Consider the following 15462-nt stretch of genomic DNA (forward strand, 5'->3'; position numbering starts at 1 on the left):
TCTAATAACAAAAGATGCTGGAAGGGATGTGGCCAAAAGGGAACACTACTATATTGGTGGGAGCGTAAACTTGTTCAACCACTTTGGAAAGCACTATGGAGGTTCCTCAAAAGACTCCACAAAGAGCGCCCCTATGACCCAGCAATCCCACTTTTGGGCATTTACCCAAATGTTCACAAACAAGACTACACTAAAGCTATCAGCACGACTATGTTTATTGCAGCCTTATTTACCATGATGCCCCTCAGTAGATGAATGGATTAAGAAAATGTGGTATATATACACAATGGAATTCTATGCCTCCATCAGAAAGAATGACATTGCCCCATTTGTTAAGAAATGGAAAGACTTGGAAGAAATTATATTAAGTGAAGTAAGCCAGGCCCAAAGAAACATAGGTCCCATGGTTTCCCTTATTTGCAATATCTAGTATATGTCTGAGTCAAGCAGAAAAGGTCAGATAAGTTGATTTTAGGGAAATGAAGCCTAAGATATGTATTTAAATGTTTTCTTCTTTCATGTGATTGTTTCTAACACATTTATATGATTATTTCTTTGAAGCTTTGTATGTCCCTCCCCCACAGTATAACCCCTGTTTTCACTGTATTTGATGTCGGTGTAATTTGTGGAGGGGAAGGGAAAAACAAATCGTTTAAATAAGGATACAGGTGGACCCATTGCAACAATGAGATGTACAAGTCGTTATGTTGAAAACAAACTTTACAACTTTGGTAGGGGGGGGAGGAGGGTTGGGTGGGGGGGTAGGGGGAGGATGGGATGGGAAGGGGAAATAAAGGAGGAGGCAACAATGGTTGATAAGAAATGTACTCATTATCTTGCCCATGTAATTGTAACCCCTCTGTACAGTATTTTCACAATTAAAAAAAAGAAGAAGAAAAAAAAGAAAGCAAAAAAAAATATAAGACTCCACATACAGCTTCCCTATGACCCAGCAATCCCACCTTTGGACATTTACCCAAATGATCACAAATAAGGCTATACTAAAGCTACCAGCACAACTGTGTTTATCACATCATTATTCCCCATAGCTAAGATATGGAACCAACCCAGATGCCCCTCAGTAGATGAATGGATCAAAAAATGTGGTATATTTATACAATGGAATTCCATGCCTCCATCAGAAAGAATGACATTGCCCCATTTGTTAGGAAATGGAAAGACTTGGAAAAATTATACTAAATCAAGTAAGCCAGGCCCAAAGAAACATAGGTCCTATAGTTTCCTTTATTTGCAATAACTAGTATAAGTCTAGGACAAGCAGAAAAAGTCAAAAGCTATGTACATATGACCATATAAGATGATGTTAAGTAAAATGAACCCCAAGATAGGGACACAAGTGATTTTTTCTTTCTTGCTATTATTTTTTAACATATTTAAAATGTACTATGTGATTTTTTTTGCTTCTCTTGTATGTTCTTCCCCTACCGTATAACCCTTATTTTCACTGTATTTGATGTCAGTGCCCTGCATCTTGTATATACATTTTTCTAATTTGGGGAGGGGAAGGGAAATAACAAAATGCTGAAATAAGGATACGGGTTGAACCATTGTAACAATGAGATGTACAAGACACCACGTTGAAATCGAACATTACAACTGGGGGGGGGGAGTTGGGGAGGTGGGAGGGAAGAGATGGTAGGGGAAAAGCTAAGGAGGAGTTAACAATGCTCGATAGGAAATGTACTCATTACCTTACTCATGTAACTGTAACCCCTCTGTATTTTTACAATAAAAACCATAAAAAATAAAAGAAAAAAGAGGAAGTAGTAACTAGTGCACACTGTCACCTGGAAATAAGGTTGGTCCTTATTTTTGGGGGGGGAAGGGTGTAGGTAGGGGGATGGAGGGCAGAACTGGAGCTTGGACCCAGGGCTTTATGCAAATGCTCTACCACTTTATTACACAATTCTCCATCCTTAGTGAATTGTCAGCTAGTTTCATGTTTGTACCCAGGCTCACCTTTGACAGTGATCCTTCTGTCTTCCACCTGAGTTGCTGGGATTATAGGCAAGTGCCCCCAGGTATGGCAGACTGGCAGACTGACAATTTTGAAAGCTTAAGCAATCCTTTTTTATTTTGTCTGTCATGGGGCTTGAACTTAAGGCTGGGCACTATCCCTGAACCCTTTTTGCTCAAGGCTAGTACTCTATCATTGGAGTCACAGTACCATTTCTGGTTTTCTGGTGGTTAATTGGAGGTAAGAGTCTCACAGACTTTGCTGTCTGGACTGGCTTTGAACAATGATCTTCAGATCTCAACCTCCTGAGTTGCTAGGATTACAGGTATGAACTACCAACACCTGGCTTCAGCAATTCTGTATATACTGCAGTGCTTTAAATGTCCGGAGGAATTCCAAATAGTCTATCATTTAGTATTTTTATTTGATTAGCACTTTTGAGGCTTGAGCTACTGATGTTTCTCCTTAGTTTCAGGTGGAAGTGTATTTGGTTTCATTCGTCCTTTGAAAGAAGCCATGATAGTCTCCCCACCAAGGTACTTAACCATGGCAACTGTCATTTTTGGAGTCATTATTCTAGAGAAAAACAGAAAAAAGTTATGATCCTCTGAGCAGTCAAAGTGATGGCTTCTCAGAGATGGAGTGCAACTTCCACACTGGTGATCTGCACTGTGTGTTACTTAAGGCAAAGTATCACAGAGAGTGCTACTGTGTTGCAGCTGAGGGCGACATGGTCCTCAACTCCAACGCCTATTATCTTTGACATCCTTTAAAATCATTTGATGCATAACTCATCCTGGTCTTTAACAGTCTAATTGACCTCTGATTTACTCCATATTTTTTAATGTATAGACTAAGAACAGTAGTGAAAACTAGTAAGAAAACCAGACCAATCAAGATTATATATACATATATATGATTATATATAGGTTAGAAATAAGGAAGCAAGTCCAACCCGTAGTTTTAAATGTGGTCTTGACTATTTCAATGTGCACCTGACATTTGGAATCAGTTTACATCAGTTCCTGAGGTAGAGGCTATGGTTGCTGATCATTTCTGCTTACTTCAGCCCTGTTCTCTTCAATCCAACTTGGCAAACATGTTTGTTATCTGTTAGGTCCTATTCTAGGCAGCAACAGGGATCAGGAGGCATTCAGAAAAATCCATTCTGCCCCAAGAAGCAAGCAAACTGGCTAGTTACCTGTGTCCTGAATGATAAGAAAGGCAGGAACAGGTATGATGGGCTCATGCAGTGAGGCCCTTTGTCCTACCTGAGAAATCAGGCCAGCTACAGCTGGATGGAATTCTGGGTAGTTGTACATAGTAAAGAAAGCACAGTGTTTGCCAATAATATAATGCCAATTGTTCTGGAACTTTTAAAATATCTACATGATGTCACAGGTGGAAAATTCCACACCTAATCTCAGGTAATAGGTCACAACCAAAATGCAGGTGGCACTGAACAGAACAGAGTATTATGATATTGCTTCCAGTGTAGGCATGTGAGGTGTATGGGAAACAAATGAATTTCATATGTAAACATTATGTAATACCATGTTGTCATTATGTAAATGATATACAAAATAATCCCAAGTCTGAAAAAACCTGAAATCCTGGCCCTACGCATTTTGGGTAAGGGAAGGCATAATATGCTAATGTTCAAAGTGTCAGCTCTGTAAGCAGGTTGGAAATTTTGGTTTGAAACTTTATTCCAGCATATTTTAGCAGATTATCCATGCAAAAATTCCTTTTTAGATATTGTTTTTTCTTAATGTAATATAATTCACGTGAGGCTTTTAGTGCAGTAGCTGGGACACAGTAGGTACTCCATAAATTTAAATGTGAACCTTGGCAGAATCGATCCTCTAGTACCCCAGATCTCATTGCAAGGGGTTTTAGGAAGTTAAATAAAATGTTGGGGTTTTTTTTCAGTCATGGGGCTTGAACTCAGAGCCTGGTGCTGCCCCTGAACTCTTTTGCTTAAGGCTAGTCCTCTACCACTTTGAGCCACAGCTCCACTTCCAGTTTTCTGGTGATTAATTGGGAAGAAGAGTTTCATCTCATAGCTTTCCCTATCTGGACTGGCTTCAGATACTGATCCTCAGATCTCAACTTCCTGAGTAGCTAGGATTACAGGTATAAACCACCAGCACCTAGCCTGAAATGCTGAATTTTTGACTACATTTAGTTTTTTTTCTCCAGAAACGCTTAGACCTTTAAGTTTTTTTGGTTTTAAAACAAAATTGTATTAATAAAATTATGTAATCTCTTAAAATACAAAAGAGCCTTGTGTGGTGGATCATGCCTGTAATCACAGTGCTTGGGAGGCTAATGCAGAGAATTATGAGTTTGAAGCCTGCCTATGCCCATAGTGAGGTTGATGTCAACACAAGTGATTGATCACACAGCACAATCCTCCAAATCAAAACAATACACCTTCCCCCCTTAAGCAAGACTACAGTAAAACCCCCACAAAGCCAATAAAACAAGAAATAGTGCCTAACCAACAACATATAACCCCAAACCTTCCAAACTATTTGTGCTATTTGTTTTGTTTCTGTGTTGGATTAACAAGGCCTTTCTCTGCAAGGTCTAAATAGTTGCTAAAGTTTGCCAAGTTTTTAAGTAAACAGCACAGCTATTAATATGCCAATAAATTGTGCTTGTACTATTAAAGTTCTCCTTCCTGTCCTTTTAAAAAAAAGCAGCAAATTACTTTCTAGACCAAAGAATAGCAGTAACTGGACAATTTGTTCACAACTAACCTAAAGGATATTGAGTCATAGTTAACTTACTGTTTAAGATACAATATGAAACTTGCAGATTTGGGTAAAGTGCAGTACACTTTTTCCTGTAAAATAGCATCAATAATCTTTTGGGCTACATACTTAGGTTCCAGTATAGGTAACAGGAGAGGATACCTGGAATGACAAAAATTGCATTATAAAAGTGTCATCATGAGCATTGATTGTCACACATAGATATTTAATTGTAATATGCTGCTGTAAATTGAACCAAAATTAGTCGTTTTGTGTTTTACATTCCCCTTGTGATTTTTTTCTGGTTTTAGTATCAAGGTAATATTGTATTCAACAAGGAAGTTGGGAAGTGTTCAGTAATCTTGTTTTGGGAAATTTTCAAAAAATTGATATTTAATCCCTTTTCAGATGTTGGATAGAGTTTCTTAGGAAGCTGTAGGGATGAGGAGATTTTGTGTGTGATTTTTTTTGGTCGTTCGTGGGGCCTGAACTCTGGGCCTGGGCACTGTCCCTCAGCTCTTCAGCTCAAGGCTAGTGCTCTACCACTTGAGCCACAGCACCACTTTTGGTTTTTTTCTGCTTATATGGTGCTGAGGAATCAAACCCAGGGCCTCATGCATGCCAGGCAAGCACCCTACCACTGAGCCACCTTCTCAGCCCTGTGTGTGAAGTTTTTAGGTTACTGATTGAATATTTCATTTCTATTCATGATTTCCTTTGTAAGTAGTTAAACTCAGGTCTATGTCACTAGGAATTTTTCCATTTGATCAAAGTCAAGTTTATTGGCAAATGAGCATTCATATTTCTTATGGTTAGTTTTTTTTGCAGAACAGTATTAATGTCCTTTTATTCTTTTTAAAATATATTTTTAATTGTAAAGATACTGTGCAAAGGGGTTACAGCTACATAAGTAAGGTAATGAGTACATTTCCTATCCAGCATTGTTACCCCCTCCTTTGTTTTTCCCCTATCATCCCTTCCCTCCCCACCTCTCCAACTTCTCTCTCCCTTCATACTCCTCTGAAGCTGTAAAGTTCATTTTCAACATAGTGTTTTGTACATCTCATTGTTATAATGGGTCAACCTGTATGCTTATTTCAGCATTTTGTTATTTCCCTTCCCCTCCTCAAATTAGCAAAATGTATATACAAGATGCAGGATACTGGAATCAAATACAGTGGCAACAGGGATTATGCCATGGGGGAAGAACATACAAAAGAAACAAAAAAAGCACACAGTATATTATAATTACATTAAAAAACAACAGCAACAAAGATAAAACTTCTTGTGTCCGTATCTTGGTGTTCATTTCGCTTAGCATCATCTTCTATGGTCATATGCACATAGCTGTCCTTTTATTATTGCTTTTACTAGTTTGAGTGTTTTTCTTTTCTTGTTTGTCATTCTACCTGAAGCTTCACTAATTTTGTCAGTCTTTTCAAAGAACTAGCTTTTAGATTTATTGATTTTTTTCTCTAGTTTTCCATTCTGTATTTATTTATGGTATAATCTATGTTATTTGTTCCTTGTCATATCATATCTAGGCTTTAAGCCTCCCCTGTGCCCTATCCTCACCCCTAGCCCTTCCTGCCCAGGTTGCTAACTGGTGGTACTACTTTTTTCCCAATAGTCTGTTTTCTGGTCTGCTATGAATAAACTCAGTGGCCAGGGCAAGGAATGAGAGATGCCTGTCTCTGAGACTGACTTTGACCGCCACCTGTATTATGAGGGTGACAACTCTCCTCTGACTACCTCATCCACATTGACACTTTTATTTTTTTATTTGTTGAGGCATAAAATGAATATTTATCTTTTCAAAATACAACTTTCAACACTACTGGCATGTCATTTACAAAGTACAGTCATTAAATATTCTCCACTGGCCTTGCTCACTCAGTGCATTCTCGAGTTCAAGGCAGAGCATGTTTATATTATTGTAAGTACCACCACCATTACCACCACAAAAATAAATAAAGAATAGACCACCTCTGCTTATACATAGCAGCGCAAATCCCTTTCCTTTCCTTTCTTTTCCTTTCCTTACTTTTCCTTTCCTTTTTCCTTTCCTTACTTTCCTTCTTTTGCTTCCCTTTCCTCTACCCCTTCCCCTTTTCCTTTCTTTCTCCTTCCCTTTCCTTCCATCTTTCTGAATGGTCCACATATACTCCAGTACTGCTATCTGATCATGGACACCACAGAACGAGAGTTGTCCCCAGGAGTCAGCAACTGCAGTTAGACCTGACTTAGTTACAGGAGGTCTTACACACCTATGGCCCACTATTTATTCATTTGTTCACTACTACTTATATCAACTCTTTGCAAACATTTAGCATAAACACAGTATTTACAGTAGTACAGTTTTCAGTTCAACAACACTGAAAACAGGAAAAGGGAGCAATAGACAATAAGAAGGCCAGAGGTAGTGGTGGTGGATATTAAAATAAATCCCTAATTCTCCTAAAAACAGAAACAAGGCAAGGATACCCACTCTCTTCACTCTTCTTCAATATAGTTCTGGAATCCTTAGCCCAAGCAATAAGGCAAGAAAAAGACATTATAGGGATCCGCATTGGGAAGGAAGAAGTTAAACTATCCTTTTTTGCAGATGACATGATATTATACCTCAATGATCCCAAAAACTCTACCTCCAAACTCTTAGAACTTATAAATCACTTTGGCAAAATAGCAGGATACAAAATTAACCCACAAAAATCAGTTACCTTTCTGTACACCAGCAATGTACGAGCAGAAAGGGAAATCAAGGAAACAACCCCATTCACAATAACCTCAAAAAAATCCAGGAATTAACCTAACCAAAGATATAAAGGAGCTATTTAATGAACTATAAAAGCCTAAAGAAAGAAATCATAGAGGATGCCAGGAAATGAAAAGACCTTCCATGTTCTTGGATAAGCAGAATTAATATAGTGAAAATGGCCATACTGCTGAAAATTGATATACAAATTCAGTGCAATTCCCATTAAAATCCCAATGATGTACTTTACTGAAATAGAGGAAAACAATCTAAAAATTCATATGAAAAAACAAAAGACCTAGAATAGCCAAAAAAAAATTCTAGGCAAAAAAGACAACACAGGAGGGATCTTGATGCCAGACTTCAAACTCTACTATAGAGCCATAATAACAAAGACAGCTTGGTACTGGCACAAAAACAGACCCAAAGACCATTTGAATAGGTTAGAAGATTCAGAAATAAAATAATATAGTCAGCCTGATATTTGACAAAGGAGCCAAAGACATACAGTGGAAGAAGCACAGCCTCTTCAACTACTGGTTGAAAACTGGGCAGCTACATGCAGAAAACTAAAAGTGGACCCCAGCTTGTCACAATGCACTACCATCAACTCAGAATGGGTTAAAAACCTTAACATCAAACCTGAAACTCTGAAACTACTGCAGGACAGAGTAGGAGAGATACTTGAACTTATAGACACAGGCAGGAACTTCCTGTCACAACAAATTGGAGAGAGACTTGACATATGGTGCTACCTTAAAATAAAAAAGTTTCTGCACAGATAAAGACATAGCAACCAAACTAGAAAGACAGCCAACTAATTGGGAAAAAATATTCACAAGCAATGTAACAGATAAAGGCCTAATATCTAGTATATACAGGGAACTTAAGAAACTAATCCCTCCAAACCTAACAAACCAATTACTAAATGAGCAAGGGAACTAAAGAGAGACTTCTCAGAAGAGATAAAAATGGCAAAGAAACACATGAGGAAATGTTCATCCTTCCTGGTTGTAAAGGAAATGCAAATGAAAACAACACCTTACCCCAGTCAGAATGGCCCACATCTTAAATTCAGCCAAAGACAAAAGCTGGAGGGGATGTGGAGAAAGAGGAATCCCTATTGCACTCCTGGTGGGAATGTACATGAATACAACTACTTTGGAAAGCAGTCTGGAAGTACCTCAGAAAGCTAAATATAGACCTCTCCTATGACCCAGCCATACCACTCCTAGGCATCTACCATGAGCAACAGGAACACAAGGACACATGCACCTCCATGTTCACTGCAGCAATGTTCACAATAGCCACGATATGGAAACAACCCAGATGCCCCACTACAGATGAATGGATCCAAAAATTGTGGTACCTATATACAATGGAGTATTATGCAGCCATTAGAAAGGACGAAATAATAGCATTCACAGGGAAATGGATGGAACTAGAAAAAATCATTTTGAGTGAGGTAAGCCAAGAGCAAAGAGACAAATGGCACATGGTCTCCCTGATATGTGGATGTTAAATCCAAAATGCAAGGAGGTATGACAAAATAAACAGGACTGGAGAAACAAAGGACCTCCACTTATCTTTCCATATCATTACTAAATGACCTCATGTTGTGGACCACATATATGGTGTATATATATATATATATATATATATATATATATATATGTGTGTGTGTGTGTGTGTGTGTGTGTGTGTACATATATATATGGTGTATATATATACACACACACACACACACACACACTCAGAAATACACACACACATGCGCACATCTGAGGGAAGCAAGGAGGAGGACACAGAATCAGAGGGACACAGGGGAAAACATACAACAGAGGGGCCCATGAGTTGCACTGGACATTGATGAAAATGAACTAAGCAACTCAAAGGCAGCAATGAGAGGGAGGGAATGAGAGGGAAAGAGGGAACAGCTGACACTAAGCAAAAGGAAAGAAATGTACATATCACCTGATTTGGAAGAAATAGTTGTATTGTCAAAGCTCATAGACTTCACAAACTTTGTAGACCACAATAATGACAATTTGCCTCATGAAGGTTAGAATGTGTTTGTGACTTTAACTAAGTATCACTATCTCACAATTCTGTGAAATTTGTGAAATTTATGTAATCACTTAATCTCAATAAAAAGTTATAAAAAAAGGAAAATAGATTCAATTTTTACCCAAAATAAAATAAATCCCTTCTGCTAATATGTATGTGTATGTGTGCACATGTACACATGAGCACATTTTAGTTCATAGAAAACTAAGCATGCCAACCTTTAAAAGCAGACCATTTACAAGTGATTCTGAGTAGCATGGACATATGCTAGTCATACTGGTTACTAGCTTTCTGTGAATATATCTAGATTTATTTTTTTTAAATTCTGAACTTTGGAACATTTGTCAACTTTTGGTTCACAATAGTTTTACAAAAAGCCACACACCATGCTTTGTCATTTCAAAGGCAAATTGGTCAAGTACCTTCTAGAGAACACTGATGAGTGTTTCATTTATTGGTCTATCGGGGACTGGAAAGACAATGACAGTTACACAGTATCTAGCACTCCAATCATCTCTTTCACTAGTAGCAACATTAATGTGAAGAGAGGTTTGGAAACAAGTCACAAAGGAATCAATTGACCCTTTTAGTACAGATATGAACCTTGGTGCAGGATGTTAGGAACTAGTGCTGCCATCTAGCTGTCATCACCATGTTGGATAGGTTTTCAGAGTTCAGAGGCTGGGCCACTGTTGGTATTAACTTCCTAACTTATAATTCATCTTTTAACTTAGGAAGCTTGGGGAGCCAGGACCAGATACATGACTGCTGAGTTAGCTGCAGATTTTATGTCTACAATCTGTTCTGGAAAAAAGAATTGAGTTATTTACCAGTGGCCCCTCTCCAGATCTCCCCTACCCAGTGGGAATTGGATGAGAGACAGCCTTCCATGGATCATGGTACTTACTCAGTATAGGCCTTCTACTACATGTAGCTACTGAATATGGGATCTTCCAGTGCTTACCTGCTATCAAGCTTCAGAGTGGGTCTTCCGCCTGTGAAAGCTGAAGGAAGTGGAACACCAACTGTTGCCACGTTCATTGAAACAGCTGTCCCACAAGGCATGGGTACAATACTGAGTTCAAATGCCATGGCCTCCCAGTATGCTTACTGAGTTCCCATAGGTTTTGTTGGGTAAGGGTTCCTGATTTTAGCATACTCATTGATAAATCTCCAGAGGTTTTTTTTTTTGTTTTTGTCTATCATGGGGCCTGAACTCTGGGCCTGGGTGCTGTCCCTAAGCTCTTCAGCTCAAAGCTACCAATCTACCACCTGAGCCACAGTGCCACTTCTGGCTCTTTCTGCTTATGTGGTGCTGAGGAAACAAACCCAGGGCCTCATGAATGCAAGGCAAGCACTCTTCCACTAAGCCACCTTCCCAGCCCCTAAATCTCCAGAGATTTTAAATGATTATAATTTTTTACCTGGGTCAGCATCTAGACTACCCAGAGAATCTCTTTGGTTGAAAAATTTCCCCTCTATATGCCCTCAAAATATTTTTGGAAATTTGTTTTATTTCATAGCTTCAGTGGACTCTAAAGCCTCATAGTCTTTTGCCAGCTTTCTTGTTGGTTGTCACTCTTTCCTACAGATGTGGTTGCTACATGTCTTGGTTCATGTCAGGTCATTTTCTAATCATTGAAATAATCATAACAATCTTCCTATTAAATATATACTTTTTGATATACTCTTCTTTTTCATTTTTTTATTATCTTTAAGTAGTTGTACAAAGAAGTTCCCATTCTACTAAAGTAGTTTTTGTAAAAACAGTCATACTTCATTTATACTTTATTTTAAACTTTTCTAGAAAAACTTAACACATATAAAGTATCACTTTGTGATATTTCCCCTTTGTAGATTAGTGTTAAAATATTTTATCTTTGGTGATATTGTGCTGCTTTTCAGGAAAGAAATGATCAGCTTTCTGGGTGCTGGTGGTTCATGTCTATAATTCTAGCTACGCAGGAGGCTGAGATCTGAAGATTGCAGTTCAAAGCCAGCCCTGGCAGAAAACTCCCTGTTAGACTTTTATCTCCAATCAACCACTCAAAAACCAGAAGTGGAACTGTGGCTCAAAGTGGTAGAGTGCTAACCTTGAAGTAAGAAGCTCAGGGACAGTGCCCAGGTCCTGAGTTCAAGCTCCAAATACATTCACAAAAAGATCAGCTCCACAATGCTAAATATTCGAAAAAGTTTTCTTTGTTCAGATTAGCATTTCAGGTATATTTTTAGCACAAAACTTCATAATTATATTATTTTAAAGCTAAATACATTTGTTAACTTCATTTGCATTGAAAAAAATTTTGGTTCTTTTGAGTTAGGTTGTACAATGTAACTCCAGCTGGCCTGGAATTTTCAATCACATCCAAGGTTGGCCTTGAACTAAAGATCCCTCTGGCCTCAGCCTCCTGAGTGTGTGGGGATTATGAGCATGTGCCCCAACACCTGTCTCATATATAATTTGTTTTTATTTGACCAGATGAGGCATTCAAATTATTTCTTTGTTCTTACTGTTCATATTTCACGCCTCCAAAATTACCAGATGACAATTGGAATTTATTGGAAAAGTATTAGAAGCAAAGATTACAGAAAGAATTTACTTACTTGGATACACAGCCGTCAAACATTCCAGTGTTGATAAGAAAAGGACAAATAATGGTGGTTTTAATGTTAGTTTTCTTGATCAGATCTAATTCAAAGAAGAGAGACTCAGCGAAACCAAAGGCTGCAAATTTAGTTGCACAATAATCTGAAACAAAGTAGAGAGCTTCATAAGTTAATTTTGGGGATTTTTAAAATTTATTTTTTTATTGTCAAGGTGATGTACAGAAGGGTTACAGTTACACAAGTAAGGTAAAAAGTACCCTTCTCATCAAACTTATTACTCTATCCCTCATTTTTCTCCCACTTTCCCTCCCCCCTCAATCCCTCCTACCAAGTTGGATAGATCATTTCCAACATATTGTCTCATGTATATTGCTGTTGTATTGGTTCCCCTTTGTCCTTTGTCTCACCATTTTATTGTTCCCCTTCCCTAATTCAGATATATATATATATATATATATATATATATATATATATATATATATATATATATATTTCCCAGAGTACCCAAGTCAAATACAGTGACAATAGGAGATAAATCATAGGGGGAAGAACACACCATAGAAACAAGACATCACATAGTACATTAAACAACAACAACAAACCTCTTGTGTTCATGTCTTAGAGTTCATTTCACTTAGCATCATCTTACATGGTCATATGTATGTAGCTATTGAGCTATTCTGCTCATCTGATAAGATTATCCTAGACTTATGCTAGTTATTGCAAATAAAGGAAACCATGGGACCTATGTTTCTTTGGGTCTGGCTTACTTCACTTAATATGATTTTTTTCCCCAAGACTTTCCATTTCCTAACAAATGGGGCAGTGTCATTCTTTCTAATGGAAGCATAGAATTCCATTTGTGTGTGTGTGTGTGTGTGTGTGTGTGTGTGTGTGTGTGTGTGTGTGTGTGTGTGTGTGTATCACATTTCCTTGATCTACTGAGGGGCATCTGGGTTGGTTTCATATCTTAGCTATGGTAAATAATGCTGCAATAAACATAGTTGTGATGGTAGCTTTAGTGTGGTCTTGTTTGTGATTGTCTGGGTAAATGCTCAAAAGTGGGATTGCTGGGTCATAGGGGAGCTCTATGTGAAGTCTTTTGAGGAACCTCCATACTGCTTTCCAAAGTGGTTGAACAAGTTTACACTCCCACCAACAATGCAGTAAGGCTCCCTTCTGTCCACATCCCTTCCAGTATCTGTTGTTATTAGATTTCTTGATTATAGACATTCTAACTGTATGAGGTAGAATCTCAATGTTGTTTTGATTAGCATTTCTTTTATGGCCAGATAAGTTGAATATTTTTTCATGTGTCTATTGGCCATTCTTCTTTCCTCTTCAGAGAAGACTCTCTTTAAGTCTTTAGTCCACTTATTAATCAGGCAGTTGTTTCTTTGAGGATTTGTTGTTGGGGGATTTAATTTTTTGAATTCTAAGAATATTTTAGATATGAGGTCCTTGTCTGTTGTATGGCTAGTGAAGTTCTTCTTTCGGGAATTATTTTTAAAAATCTTTTCTTTCAGCAGGGCACTGGTGGCTTAAGTCTGTAATCTTATCTACTCAGGAGGCTGAGATCTGAGGATCACAGTTCAAAGCCAGCCTGGGCAGAAAAGTCTGTGATACTCTTATCTCCAATAAACCACAGAAAACTGGAAGTGGTTCTGTGGCTCAAGTGGCAGAGTGCTATCCTTGAGCTGAAGAGCTGAGGGATAGAGCCCAGGCCCAGAGTTCAAGCCCCACAACCAAGAAAAAAAAATTTTTAAGTCATTCATGTTGGCCAAATTCCCATGCTTATATCTCCCTTTGATATACCAAATGAGAAGGCAGAAATCTTTTCATTCCTCCTTAACACAAGAACACGGAATCAATAGATATATTCTTCTCTTGCTAAAAGAGGAAAATATCTTTCCTTACATTGCTATTATAGATAGAGCTAACTGATATAAATAGAGCTAAATGTATAAATAGAGCTAAATGTTCTCCTTGGTTCAGGAAGAGCTTCTCTCTATCTTTAAACAGTCCTAATTTCTGGGTACTATCGACAGAGTAAAAGCCAAAGCACGTTGAATGAAGTACTCACCTGATAATCCATTAAGTCCAATTGTTCCTGCTAGGCTTGAAATGCAGACCAAGTGACCATGGTTAGCCTCAATCATGGCAGGGAGGAAGGCCTTGTAAGTCTAAAAGACATACTCTTTTTATATTTATGGTTGACTAAAAAAAATCTTTGCATTTAATTTTTCTAATACCAAGAGCTCTTTTCTGAAATTTTTATGAAAATTTAACTGCTCTTATCTGATAGAGTTTACATAATGAGGATTTGCTCCTCACCTATCTGGGTTAATGGAATGGGATACGGTGCTTGAGATAACTGAGTTTTAGTGGAAGCTTCACTCGCCCTGGTAATTGCATGCTCATATGTAATCTCTGGAAAAATTTCTATTCTTTCTCCCCTAATACCAAGTTCTTTTTTCTAAACCTTGTTCATAGTTATCAAATCCTTTCAATGAGGAAGAGCTATTTGCAAGACTTTTTTTTTAAATCAAAATAAAACATTTTCCAACAAATTTTTCTGAAGGTGATCTATCTCTCTGCAACAATGTGACTTTGACTAGCAATGATTAGGGTCTAGGTATTCATGACCATGAAAACTCAGAGGTAAACATGCAGAACACTAGATAAGTATGTACTTTTTGTCTTAACAGAAAAGACAAAGTAAAGGCAAGAATTATACCCAATAATTTCACCATTCCATTTCAATGATTATAAAACCAAAATGTTTCATATCATCATGTTGTCAACTATGTCATTCTGATGTAAAAGTTTGACAATGATCACCATCAATTTTTAAGATATTTACAACCTAAACAATGTCAGCATTTCACCTACAGAGAGCAGCCACTTGATCAAAGAATAGCATCTTTACCATACAAATTATCTTGCCTTCATCACCCTTGCTCTATAATTGTGGATCAAATGGCTGAATTTCTGCTTGGATGCTGACCATTTTCTTTTTTCTTGTCAGTTATGGGGCTTGAACTCAGGGCCTGCATGCTGTCTCTGAGCTTTTTCATTCAAGGTTAGTGCTCTACCACTCTGAGCCACAGCTCCACTTCTAGCTTTTTAGTGGTTAGTTGGAGATAGGAGTTTCATGGCATAATTGTAACCCCTCTGTACAGTATTTTCACAATAAAAAAAAGAGTTTCATGGCTTTTCTGGATCTCAACCTTCTGAATACCTAGCATTTCAGGCAAAAGCTATCAGCAACCAACTTATTTTGGGCTCTCCTCCTC

The 15462-nt window shown here is 37.8% G+C and overlaps 1 protein-coding gene across 1 annotated transcript in view; it reads right to left on the bottom strand.

Moving 5' to 3' along the window:
- Positions 1–2427: 2427 nt before the first annotated feature.
- Positions 2428–15462, bottom strand: part of LOC105980479 (short-chain dehydrogenase/reductase family 16C member 6-like) — a 19128-nt gene continuing 6093 nt past the window's right edge. The window contains exons 3-6 of the mRNA XM_013009304.1: positions 14232–14349; positions 12164–12326; positions 4774–4899; positions 2428–2554 (exon numbers count right to left, since the gene is read on the bottom strand). Coding sequence (XP_012864758.1) covers positions 2428–2554; positions 4774–4899; positions 12164–12326; positions 14232–14349 — 534 coding nt within the window. The remainder of the gene's footprint in view (positions 2555–4773; positions 4900–12163; positions 12327–14231; positions 14350–15462) is intronic.

This window comes from Dipodomys ordii, unplaced genomic scaffold (genome assembly GCF_000151885.1).
Source record: "Dipodomys ordii isolate 6190 unplaced genomic scaffold, Dord_2.0 Scaffold9, whole genome shotgun sequence".
Taxonomy (NCBI): Eukaryota; Metazoa; Chordata; class Mammalia; order Rodentia; family Heteromyidae; genus Dipodomys; species Dipodomys ordii.